We start from the raw sequence: 22,012 nt of genomic DNA, 5'->3' as shown, positions 1-22,012 counted from the left end.
TTTTGAATAACAATAAAGGACTTACAAAATTTGAATCCAAAGGAAACTTACTTGTATTATCTGATTCTGGAGGTCTATAAAAAGAAAGGCCTAATGAAACTATGGCTGCTACTTCTAGAATAATCAACGTTACATCTTGTAATGCTTCCCATACTAATTGAAGAAATGTTTTTGGCTTTTTCGGTGGTATAAAATTCTGCCCAAATGTTACTGTTCTTTTTTCGATGTCTGCGGGTTGTCCACTTAAACCTGGAAAGCAAAAATGAAAGAAGAAAGAAAATTAGGATTTGTTTTTCAAGCTTTTTAAAAACATGATTTAAAATTCAAAGGCAGAACAATGCTGAGGTTCTAGTTGATGCAGAGTATATGAGACACTATTAGGAATTTCAGTGCAAGGTTTTAGATACTTCTGAAAAATTGTTCTTTGACTACAAAATGGTTCAAGGCTAGCAGAACCTTTCTTGGTGATCTAGAAAACCATCTAGGAAAGTTTTTCCATGTATATGAAGAAACCAGGCAAAGAAGCATCAAAGCATTCCAATTATTATTTCATTTCATGTTTCTATTACTAAGGACACATTGAAGTAGTACTACTCCTTTACTCACAATGGCTTTCACTCTCAATGACAGCACACAAAGTTATATTCCACAAGCTAGAGTAAGACACTTGCACTGTTGGCGATTTTACAGATTTTACAATTCACAAGGAGCTCCCATTTATTGGTGGCGCCTTTTTGCTAAATACACATCATGTCATGTCCTCGAAGAAGAATTGAGGAAACGGCGGTACCACAGCATTCTGCTTTTCTCAGTTGTGGAGCTTATCAGAAAGGGATTAACGGACATAAAATCTAAAACATAAAAAGAAAAGAAACATAAAAAGAAAAGAAACATAAAAAGAAACAATAAGAACTTCACATTCTACTATTGTTATGTTTAGAATTAAGATAATGGAAAGATAATGGTTAGATTAAGTTTAACCTAACTTTAGATTAGAATTAGGTTTAAGTTGGAGCAGTTTTAGGCAATAAAATTGGCTTTGTAACATTTGCTGTTCAAATTGTTTGATTTGTGTGTCTGGGTTGCAGCAACTATATTTAGTACACATTGTACAAATTGAACACAAAAATTCCTCGACGCCAAGCAAGGACCAAATCCACAAATTTGGTTACATCTTCCTTCTGTACTATCACTATTAGGCAGTGTCTAAAAGCTAGTGAGCATTTTCACTAAATAACAGGGTGGAGGTGGCATGTTATGAGACTTTACCAGGTAGCATTTGAAGGCACTTGCAAGACCTGCATAAGCCGTGCTTGACAGCAGACATTAATAAAAGCAGTCAACAAGCTTCACTTGTCATAAAAGCAGTGTTTGACCATTTTGGTGTCATTTCAAACCAGACAACTGACACTTGTCCTTGCAAATGTTTATACAGGTAATATAAACATGCATGTCTGTTGTCATTAAAGGCTCATGCAGGTGTCGTGTAGCCTCCCTAAAGAAGTTACGCCTATTTAAACTATTAAAAGAGCGTCATGAGGACCCAGCACTACTGCTGCTATGCAATGAATCTGTCTGGTTGCAGTCACTCACCAAACATGAATATTAGCCAACATAAATCTTGTATTAACTTGCATCACGAGACGCAACACTAGGAGGGCAACATGAAGAGGTGAGCGGGGCAGAAGCTAGCTATTGGTTTACAATGACAGTGATTCTGCTAATAAAACGTGAGCACTTCATTATGCTGGACCTACATACCATACCATGTTTTTTTTTTTGTTTTTGTTTTTTACAATTGATTAAATGGCTTAACCTCTGGCCATAACATTTGAACTTGTGTTGCGTCTTACTCCCAGCTAATGCAGCTGCTCGTAGTTTTTTTCACTTCAAATTGTACAGCACCACGGCGCAGAGAAATTGGACTATCCTAAGTATCAAGTATTCCCTTTTTAATAAAATCTATAGATCTAAATTTGTAGTAGTTTAAAAAAAATCCTTACAATTCTATAATTTTATTTTTCAAAATTCTTAGTAGCACATTCTCACTGAACAGCTGATGCACAGGTAGACCTTCACCATTATTCATTTACCTAACTCTGTGTGGTCAAATGTAGTTGTATTTCAACAGAAGTCACTAGTTTAGGGATCTTACTTAATTTAAATTTTCCATCAGCTCTGCGACAAAAATGACTCACTCTCGTCAGGGCTCCTGAACTTGTTGAGCTGTCTGGGGCTGTGTATGTAGGTCTACACTCATACACTGCATTGCGAACAGGTTTCGAGCCTGGTCAGCACAGCCTATTGTCATGGCAATATTCTCTTCTTTTACTCACACTCTCTCTTCCCCTACATCCTCTTGCATATGTTGCTGTGTATTCTAAATTTCCACAAGCAATTTTTTTTTTTTTAAGTCAGACATTCCTATTGCATACAATATATATATTTCCACCATCATGAAAAAACGTAGCATCTTCAAAATGAGAATTTAATGGAAATAAGACTCCTAGTCAAAAACTAAAACAACAGAAATTAGAGATTTTTCCACAATGTTTTGCATTAATGCGACAACACAAGAAGTCCTGCAAATGTTAAAGCATTTCCCTTCATGCTTACTACCAAGCCTAACAATAACAATAAAAAACCCTGTCCATTTCAAGCAAATGTGCAAGCTGTAAGAGTATGTGACTAGGGCAGGGATTACATGGACTCAGCCTTTCTTTGCATGAGGAGTTAGCGGAGGTGCTGATGACTCAGGCCTCACGGTTCAATCAAAAGGCACTGGGCTTTACCCTGCACTACTAGCCCACAACACAGTAATACTCAGCAAAGCAGAGAAGAACATGCTAACAGCAAAGACCTGTTACATTTATCCACAACAGATCCAGTGTTATTGGCATTAGACAAATAAGTATCAGTGAGTGGGGGTTGGGGGGGGGGGGGGGGTGTTAAAGCCCACCAGAGAAATGGAAGGGGAGAGTGCAAGTCATGTTACGTGCCACTTAGTCACATTTGCATACTGTCCTTTGCATTGGAGTGCCAGTGGGCTATTTTGATTCTGTTGGGCTGGTGTAGCTGTATTTGAAGGACAACACTTGAGCTCAGAAGTAGCTCTGTGACTGAGGACTATAAAGGCAGTTAATTCAAATCACCAACTGGTCCTGCAAAACAGATTACAGCCACCATTATTTAGGCCACTCATTTTAAGTGTCAAACTGAACTGCAGAAGTGCTATCTCTAATATACAAACAAACAATGCAATAAAGGCCACAAAAAACAGAAGCACTTTTGAAAATAAAGGCATGTTTAACCTTAGTTCCTTCTACTTTGAAAGAAAAACCCCTAAAAGCTCCAGGAGACATGTAATTTGTTCAACTGACCCAACCACAGAAAGCAACAAAGGCAAATAGCTTGAAGGCAACCCATTCAACCATGCAATTGAAAGCAAGGTGTTGCTTTATGATAAACAGTAGTAAACACATAAATCAGACCACTTTAAACACACATTACACAGCAATAATGGTTAGTGGTTATTTCTAAGTGTGTTGGGCCTTGAAATAGTACCATTTTAGCTGCATTGCTTTATAGGCAAGGACATTTGCACTAGTTCAAAAAAGTCTGCTTGGAATAGTAATGTCCATGCCATTAATTTACCTAAACATGACCATATGTACATATTTAATTATGAAGTTTTATTTAGATTTGATTCCAATTATGTCTGGGCAGGTTCAACTTTGAACTTAATCCAACTTCAAAAACCAGCAACTGTGAAAATGTGAAGGAGGGGCTGTGATCAAAATGGCTCCCTATTTACATTTGAGGGCACTATCGACAATGTCAGCCATATTTCTTTGAGTTTCCGAATCGTGAAGTGGATTTTGAACATGATTTTGAGGGTACTATAATTTCCCACAATGCACTTATAATATATAGTAAACACCGTAGCTCACTACATAAGCTTAATGTGGACCAAAATGCATTGAGAGTGGAGTTACTAAGCAGCAGACAGCAGAATGAACTGGAGCTGGTGACGGTTGCTCATATCAGTTAGAGTTACAAGCAATCGCACAACAGTCACAGATTATTCAATGAACAGTACAATCTGTACTGATAGTCCTTTCCTATATAGTGAAATACTAATAAGGGAGTAGAAATTTGTTGAAGTCACAGTCCTTCTTTTACTAAACCAGCAATGGGGTATGGACGGAGAGGTTTGGATGGATTGAAAGGGGAGGCATTCATTTTGGGCAGTATGCCATATGTTCCATATTTCAAGAATGAAATGTCAGTGCTCACGGTCTAAGGGACCGCCGGGGTTTCTACGCAACTCTGTATTTTGGCATACTTTGCACAAACAGCCAGTTGTGTACCTGCATGTACACCTGTAGGGGATAGATATGTATAAGGGTCTACAAATCACTACTTGGAAGAACAACAAGATTAAGAAACACCAAGCTTTGAAATTGAGAAATTACTTCATTTCTAATTAGATGTATCTTTTCAGTAGTCAAAAGCTCTTGTAATCTTGCATGACTGCTTAATTTTCTATGCTAAACCTGAATGAGCTGATTAAGCTGAGAGCATGGCTCCATGGTAGGGTGCTATTGTAGAGCAGAGGCAGTGGGGCAGAGCTGATCTGCCTTATCACCACAGGCCTGATACCCAGAGTAGTGTGGAGACTGCTGAATGCGTCTCTGTGGCACAGCTCTTTGTCAGACTGTGGAGCATGACGAAACCTACTGGAATGCTTTCTCATTGCCACAGAACTTTTCCCATGCAGTACAATGCTGCCCTGACTCAGCAGCACACCAAGTTTATACACACACACACACACACACACACACACACACACACACACACACACACACACACACACACACACACACAACAAAAACAGGGGCTGTACAGTATGATAGCGTCACTCCTATTTGCAAGTTAAAATAATGCTGTGCAAATGAGAATGTCTTTACAAGCATCAGTGCAAATTGTTTGTTATGCTGCATTAAAACATGTAACTGAAGGTTTCATGAACAGATGGGCAGACTTATCAAATGTGTATATAGAGAGTTGCATGCTCTCTGCTGCCTAATGACAAATTAATGACAAATCTACAAGATAACTACTTTTGTAAAGTAAAATTTTCTGCAAATGTCAATTACTCTACCTTTAATTAACAAAACAATAATAAAAAGGTGGAATTGTAACATGTGTGAAACATTGGACACACAACCAGCTCAGTACCTAGCTACACCAGCTTTGAAAACAGCTGACAACAGACTGTTTCTAAATTTTGTTTTCAAAATTTTCACCCACTCTTCCGTGCACAACCTTATGCTTTGCTGGCATCAATTAACTTGATTTCCAGACCTGCAGCCAGCTGCTGAGAGAACACCGTGGTTGTGGAGCGGTTGGCATCAGATAAAAATTCCTAATGACAGCTCGTGACCTGCCTAACCAACCCTAAAGAGTCAACAAATGCCTAGCAAAGTAATTACGTTCTGAGACTTGTGATGTCCAAATGTCTGCACATTTTTATGTTTATCAAACAAAGAAATGAAAACAATTGTCATCACAAAAAATATATATATGCATATATATATATATATATATATGCATATATATATATATATATATATATATATATATATATATATATATGCAAAGGGTACCCAAACATTTGCATACAACTACAGCTGAACAGGACAAAGCTGCAAAATGCAAAAATAATTAAGCCAATGGTTGATTCTGGGTATATTTCAGCTAATCAATTGAATTAATATTAAGTCATGACTCATGTGTGTAACGTAATGTCCCTGGAGTCTTTATTTATTTATCTAGAGAAGTGCACTGCGAGTATGATCTTTTACAGAAACTAGAGCAACTTGAGCTCCTTGTGCCTCCTCACTACAGTGATCAGATGTCAGGAATCATTAGAACTAGAAGCCATCTTATAAGATGTATAATGTTCATATGGCTTGCAATATAACAAAATGCTCTAGTAGACTGACTAGTTACATGCTTCAAAGGTGAGGCTGTGCAATGCTGTAAAATGCCAGATTGCAAGAACATCCGTCATTCACCAGAACACTCGCATAACATTTCTCAGTAACACTTGAGAATGGTTGGAGTGTTGTTCACAACGGAACACGCAGCACTGTCTGACTCAGGCAATTTACATACAGTTGCTTTTTCTCCTGCGGAGACCAGTACAGCATTTTTTTATGAACAGTAGAATTTTGTACAGTCACTGTAATCAGTAATTAGCCCAAAAGATTTGGGTTACTTGAGTGACGAACCTGATGACGCCGCTTGGCGTTCACGTCATCCATTTTCATAAACATACACTGAACTAACTTTATGGCAAGAGACACTGATGTACGTTAGCATCAGTGTCTCTGTAAACCTGTAAACCTAAGCTCTTAGTGTCAATCTCTTCTCATTAGTAAACTTAAATGCAGCCTGATGTATTAAATAAACACACTAGTTCTGAGAGCAGCCCAAAACCATCGATCAATCTGCTGCAGAGTTATGCCTCGGAAAGCCTGCAGCGAGCTCCTGTGGCCGCGGTGCCGTTTTAATCTAGGATCAAACTGAAAATCCCTTTCCCACTAAAGTTCAGCCAAGGTCAGGCCAGTGATTAAGCACAAGGTCTGCGAAGAGGTAATAAACCGCTGGAACTGCTGCATGCTGGCTAGTCACTGTACGCTGACTTTGCACTCTTCATCTGCTACCCTCACACTGAGAACAGGGATGGAGAGAGAGATTCTACATTCTAAAATAACGTGGACCTCACTGGTATTGTTTCTTCCGCAGGTATTCACAACATACATTGTGCCTCGGTGATGCCTTACAAAAAGTGGGTGCTCAGCGAACAAACATTTCCAAAGCTCACACTGTTATAAACCCATGGTTCACAATCTGTAAATCGTGAAGTCGTAGGTGGAAAAAAGGCACAGCAGCCTACATTTTAGAGAATGACTTTTCCATAAAATCTTCCACCCCATCCCATTGTGTCATCACCAGAGACTTTCTGCATGAATGAAAGCGTGTGCACGCAAAGTGCAGCAAAAACAGCTTGTAACTGGTGTGGTTTAGGGGCGTAATGGTACACAAATGTCACGGTTTGGTACACACCACGATTCGGACCTCAGTGTTTGGTATGATTTTGGCACAGCAGGACAAAAAGGCAATGTTGTAGATAACCTTAGCATAGCATGTTACTAATGGCTTACAGCTTACGCCCACACCCCCACCCCTCAATATCCACTTTTACACAATATATTATTCTTTCATAAACAATGGCACGGTTCAAGCATGTGGCAGTGCAATGAACCGGTTTCTGTGTGAAACTCGCAGTTGTGGACTTTGGTTCTGCATAACGTTCATCAATCTTTGTGCATACCTAGCTACCTTAGCTATGTGTGCCATGTATTCACATAATTGTGACTCCTGTACTGTTACACTCCCAATGTGGTTGGCTGCAGAGTCCAGTACTACAAAGGGGGAGTGTTGGAGTGTTGGCTGGTCAGACAAAAAGTCAGCCACTTAAAGCAGATATCTTCTCAGAATGTATTCTGCCTTTTACGATAACTCACTTTAAGTATATTGCCTTGTTCAGGCTAAAGAGCGGTCAGATTTTTGCAATATTCAGGGAGCTGCAGAAACGTTAACTTTAAAATCTTAAAAACAATTTAGGATTTTGTTTTGTGAATTCATCAAATATTTGAATTAGTTTTTGTTTGACAGACCCATCACTTCTCTAGATGTAATGCAAGGGTTCTGCTCCTTTTCAGAATGAGGTCACTTGAGGCCCTCACAGCCACACATGCTACGTCCAGGTCTGCCTGTGTTAAGCTTACTCAGTGAGAAACTAATACAAATGCAGAAGAGGCATATATACCATCTATAGGCGATGTTTTTAATCGGCTGCAGAGTCCATTAACATCCCCGTAAGATTCCTGGATTTTGTTTATTCCCTCAGTTCCTCTCAGTTCCATGAGACCACGCAGCTCCTTGAGCGAGCAGCCGAATTCTCCATCATGATTGGGCTCTGCCACGGAGTTCTTCACCCCACTGTATGAGTTGTTAGCCATGTCGCCCAGTTGCACAGCACTTCTGTGACGATGGAAAAATGGCGTCCCAAAAGGAGAGCTAAATCCTCAGGAGAGCAAAGCCAGTAGTTCCCATAAACAGCTGACGTCCTTCAGAGGAGGAGAAGGAGGAGGAGGAGGACCAACTGTAGGTGGCAGGACTTGGACAATTCAAAAGCCATTTCCCTCAGCTTACAGTACAAGCTTCATCGTTCATGCTGACAAGCGTCTCACAGATCCACTGAACACTGGCCATACAGATCTGGGAGCTGGGGAGAGAGAAGAGAGAAAGAGAGAGAAAAATCTAAAGGTTAATCACAAAAATAAACCATTAAAAATGGACAATGTGCAGAACCACACAGTGTTATGAAATTAAACACAGGACACCTGAAGTTCAGCAAGATTCCATTAGACCTAAAAATAGAAAGTAGGATCCCCAGGTCACTGGCTAAGATTCAACATGACACACTACGCGCTTTTGCAGGGTAAATAGATCAGCATTTATTTGAGGAGCAGCGTGGGAACAAGTCTGCCATGCAGAACAGTATTTCCAAACTACTGTGCCATGGATAGCTCCATGTACACAAGTATGTAAGCAACTAAGTAAGAAAATAAATCATAAGTCGTATTTGTAGCCTTTGGTATTAAAACACGCCAGTGTTACACTACATCCAACAACACTAACAAAAAAATATTCACTGTGCTGAGGATTAACACTGCCTTGTCTTGAAATCATTTTCATTTTCAGAAGTCCTACCACAGTGAAATAGTAAACATACTGTGATTCCAGGACTCAAGTAGAGCGGCAACAGCAAATCAATATTTGATATTATTATTACAATATTTAATTAATAATATTAATAATAATTAAACAGACAAAACAAAAATAAGGGCAAACTGCAGGGCACTGTAGGATTGACCACAAACCTAAATAAATTAAAATACATTAAGTAAAAACATAAAATGCAAGTTTTAGCCTCTTGACACAAGTTCACCATCCCCCCCCATTCTTTTCTAACTTTCTATCTGTTAACTTCTAATGTTCAAATAGTCCAGAATGCAAGTTCTTATTAGCAACCAATAAATTGGGGGGAGCACCAATATCAGACACAATTCTGATTCACCCCATTTAATCTCCAATCTCCACCCCATTTAATCTCCATTGCTGTCGATTTTTAGACACATCAGCATAACCAGTTCAAAAATGCTTCACTTTGATGCATCTTAACTGAGCATCTTTTAAGGAGCATGCATTCTCCAAAAACCATAAACCCGCACCACTAATAGCTCACAGATTTAACTTTCCACACACAATAAAATTGCATGAAAAACTCCATTTGACCTTCGGTGCTCCCTCTATCCACTTTCTGATGTACCAGTTCACTGGCTGATTGTTTTCATCTAATGATTTGCTCAGGAAAGCTGTCTGTTAAATCTAATTAGCCAATCTGAGGCACTGGGGAGATTCAATGTCTCTGCTTCTCTTAACTCCTCTCACTCAGAGGAGTGTCTCAAATCCAACATATCAATTTAGATAATCAACAGTTAGGCACATTCAACTGTTACTCTGTACACAGACTGTCAGGTTTAACTGTGCAGAACACTGGATACTCTGGACAGTAGGGATGCAACAATGCATACATTTGTCCAGAACTGTCTCTATGTCTGTTAGGGTTTGGTGCATGCAGTTGTACAAAGAATACATTGTAGCAAGTTCCACCAGGAAACTTTAAGCTGTAAGCCAATAGCAAGTTTTAAGCATTATATAAGTAACCGTTTTCGGTTTGGTTTCCACTTTGAGCTACACAGTGCTCCACACCTTGCTTCACAATGTTCTGTGAAGTTTATAAAAAATGGTTATTAAAAATGTTCAGAATTGGGGTAAATATGCAATAGTCAGGAACAGCAAATAATATACTCAAGACCTCTACATCAGCGCAGGCAGCTAAGCCAATTAGCCTTTACAACTTCCTGAAAGTGTCACAAAACTCTGAATGAACATAACCAAGGGCCCATCCTGACAAAAATGTCATTTCACTTGGATAAATGAGTTTGACAAGGAATTTCAATGTTTGGGATAGGATGTTTTGTGCACCCCAACTTGGCTTACAAGTAAGCAGCTAGCTGCTGAAGTAATCATCAAACCATTACATAAGACAAGACTTGCACACATGATGTGTGTGCTTTTATGATGATAATACATTCAAATAGCTAAGGTGTGGAGAGTTTTTAACTTAACTTTAAGTTGGACTATTTCTCAGTCTAGACTCAGTCAAGACTGTCTAGTTCACATAAAAAGAAGCAAACCAAAACAAACAAAATACACACAGAACTACGGTAAACAAAAGTGCTTAAGTGAGAGAGCTCCTACAGACTACCATTCCCCCATTACACAACTGTCATGCTTCCAGGCATCATCATTGAGAGTGTTTGACCAAGATGATCGAAGTGCCAACATTTGTTGCACAGTGACAGTTTAGGGTTGCAGAGCAGGTCACGTGTCACAACAGTGGAAAATCATTGTGACTGGATAGCCAAACTAACAGCTGGGATGGAATGGGTGAGCAATGGCAGACTCAAGCTTCCAAACCCTTGCTCTACTGGGCTACAAGGCAGATCTGGACTTGTTGCCTGAAGTGTGATAAGTAAGGCAAAAATAATCTGAAGTGCATAACTGCTCAGTGGATGAAAGAGATGTGATGTGTGCAATTGCACATATGTACTTCCTAGACTTGGAAATCGCTCTTAAGACTCACTGTCAGTTTTAATCTTTTTAAATGAGCCATTAATAAGGGGTTATGCTTAAGATTCAAAAGCACTAGTCCAAGAAAACCAGGAAAACCCTAATGGTCTAGGCTGGTAATTGGACCCCCCACTGTATGTGCCAATATTATGCATGTGAGTCAAGGACACCAATTCCAGGGATCCCTCTACACTGGAGCCGCAGGCAATGATGTATTTTTAGAAGCCCCCAGACTGCCCCTTCTCCATCCCCCCACCCTGGCCACAGCTGAAGTGGGTCAGGCCATTCGTATGTAATAGGTATAACCTAAAGCAGAGGTGCCTGATTCGATCAGGCTGTAGAGTTTGGCGTTTTAAGGGTACTTTCGCTGTTAGATCTTCAAGTTTGTCATTCTGCAAGACACTGTGGTTTTAAAGATTACCCAATAAACACTAAGGAATTCGGTTATTAAGCGAAGTATTTTAGCCTTTTGACATTTGTGTCAAGACCAAGTACAATAAGTAAGCTAAGGAACAAAATCTAACTTTCATGAAGAAATTTCCTTCTCATCTTCAACTGGAAAATAATTAAGAATTTACTAATCCAGACACTCATCTTCTGTAGCATTCATTTATTATAAATAATATTAATTTAAGATGATATTTAGTCTGGGAAGAAACACCCCTGCTGTCTCTAGAATGTCACTAAAACTGCAAGAACATGTGAATTAGAACACATGCTGTACATAGGTACCCATTAGCTTCTTTTCTACCACAGAACCCAACTTCTGCAATGCTAATGTAACTTTTATACACAAAACGTTGTGCTGGACCCACAAATGTCTGAGAAGTGACAATCTTGGTAAACATTCATTGCTGCTCTACTTACAGTACAGTGCAGTAAAAGATTACCCCTTGATCTGCCGCATTAAGAGTTAAAACCCATCGCAATTTCCTTGTTACTTTCTCTGTCCAAATTTCACACATGCAGGAAGTCACAAGGAGGTAATGCTCTGTGTGGAGAGACAAAAATAACTTCCTCATAAATGTCAGCTCATCTGGACAAACAGCACACAGGTCTGGAAAAAAAGCACACAAACAGAACACGTCTGTCTTTCAAATATCGATATGACAATATATCCACAAATATTCACAGCCATATGTGCATCTATACAGAGATGACTATCAGTTTTTGTTCGTTTTTACACAGTGCGTGCATGCACAAGTAAATCAGACAAGAAAGTAGGTCATTGCACAGTCTAAAGAAACAGTACAGAGTTTATCGTCTGCTAGGGTTGGGCGGTATAACGGTAATACTGTATAAAATCCACGATATCCCAACATGAGGATAGAGCTGGGTGATATGGCAAAATTTTATTACTATCCAAATACTCTATCCCATACTGAGAGTTGTGATTTTTATTCAAAATATGCTTCTCTCCATTAAATAAAATAAGACTGATTACACTTTTTCTTTGTAATGAAACATATCCACAATACGCTCATAAAAGCGTATTTCATAAAAAACCACAATACGATAAAATTGTCACATTGCCCAGCTAAACATGAGAAAGTTTTTTTTTTTTTTTTAATTATGATGCGTCTGATATGTCAAATTTTCTGTTTTTCTGTAGTACAGGGGTGGGCACCGGAGACCAGAGATTCAGATCTTTTCAACCAGCAGGAAAAGCACAAAACTGTGCAAGAATCCAGACCTCCAGTAGCAGAATTGTCCATCCCTCATCTAGTTCATGGCCAAATGAGTTCTTCAGTCCATGTGCGGTAAAATACAAAACAAGCTCAGCATAGTTTATTCAATTATTCAATTCAATTCAAAAGGAGAGCAAGTCTACTAAACATGCCTGAAAACAGTCAAACACACTTCTAAGACATTCTCTCGACTTGTCTGCTCTCAGACATGAGGCTTTACTCTCTAAACATGTGATTTGAGGTGTCAGGTAGCTAATATGTGGATATTTTAGTACTACTGGTAAGCTAATAATCACATGTTGTTGATACACAAAAAGTGCTAGCATGCATTCACTTCACACTAAAAGCCTATAAAATTCCTACTCAATTCTGATCTGCTTGTTAGATAGTTGACCTTAACTTTTTTTTAACGGCCAGAGCAGGTCATGATGCTTGTCTCACTTGTTCTCCAAAATGAAATATACACAAGCGTAACCATAGTAATAGGCATTCTGATTATACTGTCATTCAAGATGAAAGCTGAATTGTACACACATTAACACATATCCAATATGTAAAACATTTCAAATGAAAGTGTCCCAAATTGGATGTGAAAATGTCACAATGTGTTTCTTTTTGCAGTTTTCAGTGTATACCCAGTGTGAACAGGCTTAAAGTGATCTCTTTCACAAAAGATGACTGTTGTGTCATCAAGGATAACCAGCAAGCAAATCAACAACCTTTTGTAGCAAATGTGCTGTACCTGTTTTGTTAACCTTGATTAGTTCTAGTTTTATAGATCAGCAAATTTGGCAAAATACAACAGCACAAAGACTGGTGAACAGCAAAGTATCAGTGATTCTACATTCTACAATATAACTTTACTTAAATAAGTAGTCATGAGTAAAACTTGTTTTGCCCTTAAGAACCATGAATGACTCGAGCTTGCAATGACACTCAGCACTGTTGTGAGTAAACATCACTACAATTAAAAAGCCGTCAAATAAGGCAGAACATAGGTTTCCATAATACCATATGCAAGGATTATGCAAAAGTGTGGCGGATGTGCAATGAACAAAAATCATACAGACACATTTCAGCAGCTTCAGGTAATATTCACCCCAATCAATCTGAATAGGAAAAACGTATCTCTGTGATTTTAAATGTGCCATGATTGGGTTGAGCTGTCAGAAAGACTACAGTAACTAAACTACCACTCAGCACAACTGCATCTCGGAATGCAGAATATGTCAAACCTTGAGGTGGATGGTCTACAACAGCAGAAGACCAAAAACAAAGCTAAGCTATGCAGTCGGCATAGAAACTGGGCCGCTGAACAATGGAAAACCGTTCCCTGGTCTGATGAATCTTGATTTCTGCTGAGGCACACAGATGGTAGCGTTAGAATTTCGTGCGAACAGCATGAATTCATTGACCAGTCCAGGCTGGTGGAGGTGTGTGGTGTTATGATGCAAGAAATGTTCATTGGGACAAGGAACTCAAATATCGCTTGAATGCCACAGACTGTGCACATTGTTGCGGACCACAATAAAGTCCATAAAAAAGTTGTTGTCTAAAACTAGTTTTACAAGCATGAAAAGGAGTTCAGTGTTCTTCAGTGGATTCCCCAGTCCTAGATAAAAAACAAATAAATTGATTAATTAGTTGTATCTCAGGTTTAATAGTAAAACCTGTAATATGTTATTCTACTATGGTGGGAATCTGCAGTGCTATTTATTTTCACATGCAACTGGTTTCGCACCTGCAATGGTGATTGTATAGATGTTTCTTATTAGAATGGGCCATGACCATACAAAAGCACAACCCCTAACAATAAAAAGCATTAAGCGCAAAAGAAATGATGTTTGATGAGCAGGAAAGTTGTTGCTTTGAATGCAAGGGCATTTTTCAATGGTTCTTAAACTACGAACATACAACTACATTAAGTCCTGTGTTGTGTAACTGTAAATGACCTGACCAGAAGGTACACCTGCTCATTCATTGTTTCTTCTTCTGGCATTAAGAGTTTATCCTGCTTTTGCTGGAGTAACTGTCCAAGGAAGACTTTCTACTAAATTTTAAAGCATTCGAACGCATCTCATGTTTGCAGTCAGCAACAACAGCGTTAGTGAGGTCGGAATATTGGATGGATCACCTCCCTCCCAAATGTATTGGATGGAGCACCATCATTCCAGAGAACCCAGTTCCACTGCTCCACAACTTAATGCTGGGAGGCTGTATACTCCTCTAGCCCACGCCTTGGCAAAGTGCCAATAGGTTCATGTTCATCTGCTCCAGAGAGTCCTATTCTGTTGGCAGTACTTCTCTACAGAGACTAGACAAGCTGTACATGTGTGCATTTGCACATCTGTCTCAGCAATAGGTGCAACTTAAATCAAGTTAAGGACAGTGATGCTAATAATTGCATTCAGCTACCTTATGTATTGGTAATGCTTTTAGTCATACTGGAGCTACACTGTAGTCGACCCTTAACATTTGCACTTTTACATCACTGTTGTAAATACAAATTGTGCTTTGAGCTCCACCTCATGGACAGCTGTATTTGTTCATTAGAGGAAACGAAAGAATCCACTGGCAGGGTAAAGTAATATTTCAGGATTTTGAAGATATGACTAGGGTTACACAGTTTTCACGAGGTTTTGTGAAGGCGAAATGTTCTGAGTCAGACACCATTCTCCCTATTACAAATCAGTGTCCAAACATTATTTTGAAGCTGGTATTTTAAGGTTAAATTGCTACATAACATGGCTTTAAGGAATAATAAACAAGCCAGTCTGTAAAATGGTTTGAATGCTTCTTGAATCTAATGGACAGAATGGGTGTTTCAAACAATGATATACATACACCTATTGCTTTCCGGAAATGTAATTAAATGTGCTCCCAAACAGTAGACTTTCATTATTTATTCATTAAATAAAGACAGAGCCTTGCTTCATGTAACACTAAGCCTTTTGCATAGTTTATTATATCACTTTATCTTTAAAAAAAATGTATCAACAAATGTATAAAAAACTAAAATGAGAATCTTTTAATTATATCTATGGCTATTGCTTTAAAAAAGCAACACAGCTTGTCAAATTAACAACATAAGTGGGCTTAAATTGGCCATCCCTAATTAATCATATGACATACACAATTAATTTAATGACAGTTATAATACAGGTCATACTGAATCTTACTGCTCACTGGCTGAATGCATCCTGTAACATTAAATTCAGAAAGCATCATTACAGTAGGGATTACATAACAACATAAACCTTATGACCTTTGTTGAAAAGAGAAAAACAAAAGGATGACACTGTGCGGAATCGTTCAGCAAGAGCGAGTACTGTCTATTTTTAATTGGTTTAACTTATTAATTATTCATTTAAACCAGTCAAAATTAGACAGAATTAAGCCATTTCATATATTTAACACAAGTGCATCCACCCTTGGGGCTCAAATGATGAAAGCTGAAAGGCAGTCATGAAGGTTGTGTTTATATCATTTTCAAATGTGTTTATATCATTTTCCTACCGCTGGTCCTGATCTCTCATGAATTAGCAACAGTGAACAAATAGTTAAGGCTATGTGAGGACAACCTTATAAATACACAAATTCATCTTTGTTTTATTTTATGAATCCACATGCATGACTTTTCTTTTTGCTGTACTTATTTATTACTGTGAAACAAATAGTTGAGATAAAGACAAGGGGTCATTTCCATTTAAATATCAGCTGAAATGCTATAGCGGTCAAGCTTAGGATATGTCAGAAAAGGTTAAGCAGACTAATTAGGCTGTGACGTACTCTGCTCAATTCTTCCACTCAAACATTCAGGTCAAAGGGAAAAAAACAACACAAAATATGTGTAATATACTTAATATGACTTGTCCAAAAATTGTCGATATCTATAGTAGTCCTGACAGCAAATTATTTACTACAATTAGAAGCACCATTCCTATGTGCATACATAGCAGTAGTCCAAAGGCCTTGATTATCATGATATCGTCATATCATGACAGTCAAAGGGTAGTGTATTTTATAGTCGAGTGAATCATTACACAGACAGTGATGGTTGGGCATAAAATCTAATTTTGAGGCTGTACCCAACTCACAAATTTAACAGTCAAAGCGGATTTGGCTGTTCAATACGAATATTCGATTATCTGGCAATCAGAAAATCCATTGGCATTGGAGATCCAATGATGATTTCAACTACATTACCATAGTCAAAGGAACATATTGAGCATTTAACAATCAATAAAAGACAGCTTTCATTGCAAGATTTGAAATGTGGCATATAATATGGATTTGTTGGAATAATGAGACAGGCACATTTATTTCTGTTTAAACCATGCTCTTATAGACTAATATACTCACTTTTAAATTAGCCTTGTAAATAAAAGGTAATGACAAGCATTTTCTTGCATTAACTTTACTAAGGTTGTTCGTCGAAAGTTTTAAATGTCACCATCCTGTTTAGACCTATGGCTATAGCTAGCCTAGTTAACCACTTATCACTGAAGTTTCAGCTTCTCTCATTAGTTAACCACTAGTGCATGTTGTCATGTGAATTTCTTTAGCAAGCATGCCAGCTAGTGTTGTAATAACAAAATATATTAAAATTACACTGAAATGGTACCACTGTGCATTTACGTAAGCTTCTATTCATTTTGTCCTGTTATTGTAATGTAGGGCTCTCCAACAGATGATTCGACTCGTTGACTTTCAGGGGTCAGTCCTATTAAATTTAGACTTCTTTTCCCTCTGCAATGTAATCAATCTGCCAATCAGGCTAACTCCTATTAAAACCAACCACTAAAACCAAAACAGAATAGCAAGAGATATCTAATGCATTACTTATTTCGCCAAGCTGACTGTGCTCAAAGTATTTCACCCAGGTGTGTCAAACTCCTGTCTTTGAGACCTGCAGCACCTACAGATCTATTCTTGCAGACATGCAGCAATTCGAGTGATGCACCAATCCAAACCTTCAAGGAGTCGAGTCAAATCCGGGGTACTAGTGTAGCACCAGCATATGAGAATAGAGGAAATGTCTCTCCCAAACCCAAATATATATATTTAATATAGAGATAACTGTAATAACAGGTATACCTGTTCAAACCAGCCAGCAACATCAGTGTATAATTATTAGACAGATTACAGACAGTTACTCCAGTAATCAATAATGTCACCTAAGCGGGTGTGTATACAAGGCATAGTTTAGTCGTGATGTGGACAGATAGCAACAACAATGATCAATTCATGATTTCAATTAGTGCCCCGTTTTATACACACATTACACATTATACCTGAGCGCGTGTGCGTGTGTGTGTGCACAAATACACAAAAGGTGGCTAAAAACATCACAACTCACCAAGGTCACATTTCTGTGCTGTCAAAACCGTAAAACTGTTTGCAAAGCTTGTACAATCCGTGCAACAGGGCAAAGAACGGAGCGAGCACCGGCGCGTTATCTTTAACATAGCTAACCTGCATGCAGACTTTCTGCACAACACTCGGCAGGGCTGCACGAGGTCTTATCTCCTACCGAACTACCACGATTTCATGTGGTAGTTACGCACAGGGCACGTCGTTATCCCACTGTGCCAATCCCCTATATGCACAGTCAGCGCCCCTCTAAATAAAGGAACTTGGAAACGTTTACGTTTCAAATCCCCACAGAAATTCACAGAGAATTAGCGTAGTTTTCGCTAGACTGTGTGTGTGTGTGTGTGTGTGTGTGTGTGTGTGTGAGACACATACACACACACACCGAGCGTCAACGCTATCTTGCTTTAGCCTGGTATGACCACGCAAGGAAATGTCACTATAGGCAAGGATACGAAACGGCGGCTATTGTAGCTATCGATTTTTTCTTTCACAGATAGTGATCCCGAACTACATGCACGCACGCATAGCTATTAGCTAGCTGGCTAAATATCGTGTTAATGCTACAACACAGGTTGGGTAACAGCGCATTCACAACGCACATCGACAAAGGGGCTTTCAGCGGCTTGAACGCCCAACGACACAAGAGCCTGAGGGGACAGCGGATAGACAGTTAATTTCAGGCAAGGGGCTAGCTTGCTAAACCTTCATTGCTTGGTATTTTTAACACTAGCCAGCCAACTAACTTGAGCAGTGATGAGACCTCCTAAATGAACTCATTTACCCACCATAACCTTACCGCGGGGACTGTAACCTAACCATGCATATGGCTTGCGAGCAGGAGTTGCATTCTGGCTGGCTAGCTATAGCTAGGTTACCGCTCTTCCCTCGAGTCAAAATGACAGGTCTTGTTCTCGTGCACAACGCGCACAAGTCCGCTTCTCCACTTTCGGAGATTTTCAGCTAGCTAGCTATCCTAACTGACTAACGTTCTCTCTAACGTTAACGTTAGCTAACTATCAGTTATATTACCTACACTTTCCACTGGTCGGAAGCAGCCTGCCGTGGTTAAGATAACCATACATGTGTCCGTCTGCAGGGACAGTGTTAGTAGTGTTGGTTAGTCGGCTGTGCCTCCACGTCGATAGTGAAGGGACGGGCTCTTTCTCCAAGCGGACCATTCATCTTCCACCTTATCCGTGAAGCGCTCCGAGCCACCGCGCGAGCGCCCCAACACATTCGGGTTATTCCTTCCCGTTTGAAACGACCAACTTTCCAACGGCCAACGGCAACGACCCTCACCGCACTCTGATAGCTACCTTAAGGGGTGACCGAACACCAACGGTAGCTAGTCTTTCACCCTCAGCCCGTTCAGACCGACTAGTCATTCTGACCGTCTCATCGCTCCTTCATTATCCACCAGCTAGCGGTAGTAAGCGAGCTAGCCAATTTGGCTAGCTAACGTTAAAGAAGGCGAACGGGTCTGTAGAGGGGGGGGGGGACGAGAGGTGGACGGTTAGCGGCCACAGGAAAGAGCCGACTCGCCGGTTCGGCTGATTAAACCGCCGCAGCAGCACAGGACTTTATTTGAAACAAAAGAGAAAATGACACTCACCGCACACAGCAAACGGCGTCTCGGAGGTCTCCCTCACTCTCCCAGGGACTCACTCTTCCCCACACTCACTCACTTACTCTCTCTCTCTCTCTCTCTCTCCCTCCACTGCCTGCCTGCCTCCCTCCTCCAATCTGCGGTGAAACCCCGCCCCTCTCCCCAACGTCGCTTTGGGACATGTGACTCGCGTCGAGTGGGTGGGGCAAAGATGCAAATGGACTTTCCTCATTGGCTCGACTGAGACATCAGTCGCCGCTGGAAACGGTTACGTCACCAACCGTTCTCCAAGCCACTTTTTTTTTAATCGCCCAGCATTCACTATCCTCACCCCGCTAGCAACGCTAATATCCGTTTTTCTCTTTAAATGAACTCCAGTGGGGTTTTTTTCAGGTGAAGGGTCCAGAACTGCGCGTTCGGCAGCCTCTTCCCCACGGATAAACCCTGCAAGATCAGCAGCGGTCTGCTGTTGTAAATCCCGCCCACAGTCTGGGACGAGTCTTCCCCAGCGGCTAATTAAACCTGACGTCATTGTTTCCATGACGTAGAGGTTTTTCTATCTTGATTCAATGGTGCTGTCCCGCAGAACCGAGTCACACACCAGACATGAGACGAGCGCACAGCACGGCTCTACACGAGGGGCAGTAAAGGGGTGGAGGGGGGGGGAGTTGCAGTTTGAGCAAATCATAGTATGTTGGTAATACAACATGTCCTATAAATATATAGATATAATGGAAAGAATGTAAGGACAATACATGCACTACACACATGAACATATGAACAGCATAAATAATAAATAATGGCATCCAGCTGGATACGGAAAAAGGTTAACGTCTCCTTATAACTAATGATAGTTATTATTAATAAAATAATTATTTTTTGTTGTAACAATGCTTCTTGCTTCTTGGCAATGAATCTTATTCCGATGGGAAGCCTGTTCATTTAAGGCACATGCATTTATGGGATGAGCAGCAGAGCTGAGTATGTGGGTTGCGTCCATAAAAAAAAAATTGCCAAATCTTTTTTCCCATTGCCAAACAGCTTATTCTGCTGTTGCTATTGACACTTGATTTGAGCTTCTGGCACTCCGAGGTTCTGCCAATCAGGTGCGGTGTGATGGTGTGGAGCGGCATCTTCCTCACTGAGAAAAAAACAGGCTTGTCATCTTTGTCATCTCAATGCAGAGAGATGTCGAGCTGAAATTCTGCAACCACTGGCAATCCCATATCTCCACCTAATTCTAATCTTAAAATCCCACCTAATTTTAAGAGTCTTTATAATGTTCTAGTCGAGATTTAAAGGGTAGTTTGATATAAAAGTGGTGGAAAGAAAAGACATTTTATTTATACTCCAAAATGTGCAGTGATCCTGCAATATTGAATATAAGTTCTTATAATAGTGGTAAATATATTATAGGTAAACATTTATAATAATAATAATAATAATAATAATAATTATTATTATTCCTTATGACACTCTGCATAAATATATTTTTTATATGTTTTTTATTAATATAGCGTTTAGGTCACTGCTGTGAACAAATCTGCCATGGTATGTTTCTCTACACAGAGCCTTTCCAACCAAACCTCGATAAAAAGTGCAATTTCCCTTAAACAAGAAACGTTGTTAGGTGAAAGTGAATCACTTTGTTGTGTTCTCTATTTCTGACTGTGTATACTATTATAATGCATGATGTCAACTTCTCAAACTGTCTTTACTTTCATGCAACTCTTTTGCAAAGTCTTTTAAAAGCGAAAAAATGAAAATGGGATTTCCCGTTGTGTCTTCTGAGATACCAACCACTAACCAGCAGCAGTGTTTCTTGTGGTAACTGTACTGACAGTACATTTCCTTGCCATCATTTTGTTCTGAAGGCCTGACTAAGCCTGGCTGGCTGGAGATGCATTATAAGCTGCTCACCTATATTGTTTACAAAAAGGTCAAAACCTTCCAGGTGGTTCGTGAGAGACAGAGAGAGAGAAAGCAAGCAAATCATGATCAGCACACAACACTCCCATTGGTGGCTCACATGGAAAAAACTAGCTCCACTGCTATTTCCACTAAACAACTTATTATCTTCATGAAGAATATTGCATCACTGCATCACCTCATTTACTAATGCATTTATGGCTTTGTGGGTAAAAGTTTAACTTCCATACCAACCTACAATCTGAACCTAATTTCACTTAGGCCCAAAAGCCTGCTAATGCTCAGTCTCACCCAGCATGGAGGGTTTGTGCCAGAGAGGTCATAGATAGCTTGGTTTTCAACCCGCAGAACATGTATCTATGAGGTGTAATACCATGGAAAATTGGTTCATAGGTACAGACATCACCAGGTAGCATTACATTCATCTAAACGTCAAATCTAGGCCTTTTCTTAGCCACAAGAGGCCGTCAACTAAGTTTCCTCTCAGGCTTCCAAAACCTCTGGAGCGGAGGGGACGCAGATCCTATTTTTATTTGTGCCACTTTCCACTTCTGAGGTTTTATTCAGAGCCTCTCCCATT

At 39.7% G+C, this 22,012-nt stretch overlaps 1 protein-coding gene across 4 annotated transcripts in view; it reads right to left on the bottom strand.

Moving 5' to 3' along the window:
* The window catches only part of atp2b1a (ATPase plasma membrane Ca2+ transporting 1a), a 37,677-nt gene extending 18,024 nt beyond the window's left edge, over positions 1-19,653 (bottom strand). Inside the window, exons 1-3 of one of the 4 annotated variants that reach the window (XM_072672891.1) lie at positions 19,510-19,653; positions 7,901-8,359; positions 52-249 (exon numbers count right to left, since the gene is read on the bottom strand). In XM_072672891.1, the coding sequence (XP_072528992.1) occupies positions 52-249; positions 7,901-8,093 (391 nt within the window). In that variant the 5' untranslated portion in view covers positions 8,094-8,359; positions 19,510-19,653. Of the gene's footprint in view, positions 1-51; positions 250-7,900; positions 8,360-17,880; positions 17,948-19,509 lie in introns of those variants that run through there. The other 3 variants (XM_072672889.1, XM_072672890.1, XM_072672892.1) reach the window with 3 other exon arrangements.
* Positions 19,654-22,012: the final 2,359 nt, after the last annotated feature.

This window comes from Salminus brasiliensis, chromosome 2 (genome assembly GCF_030463535.1).
Source record: "Salminus brasiliensis chromosome 2, fSalBra1.hap2, whole genome shotgun sequence".
NCBI lineage: Eukaryota > Metazoa > Chordata > Actinopteri > Characiformes > Bryconidae > Salminus > Salminus brasiliensis.
This window is presented reverse-complemented; position numbering and strand designations above follow the sequence as displayed.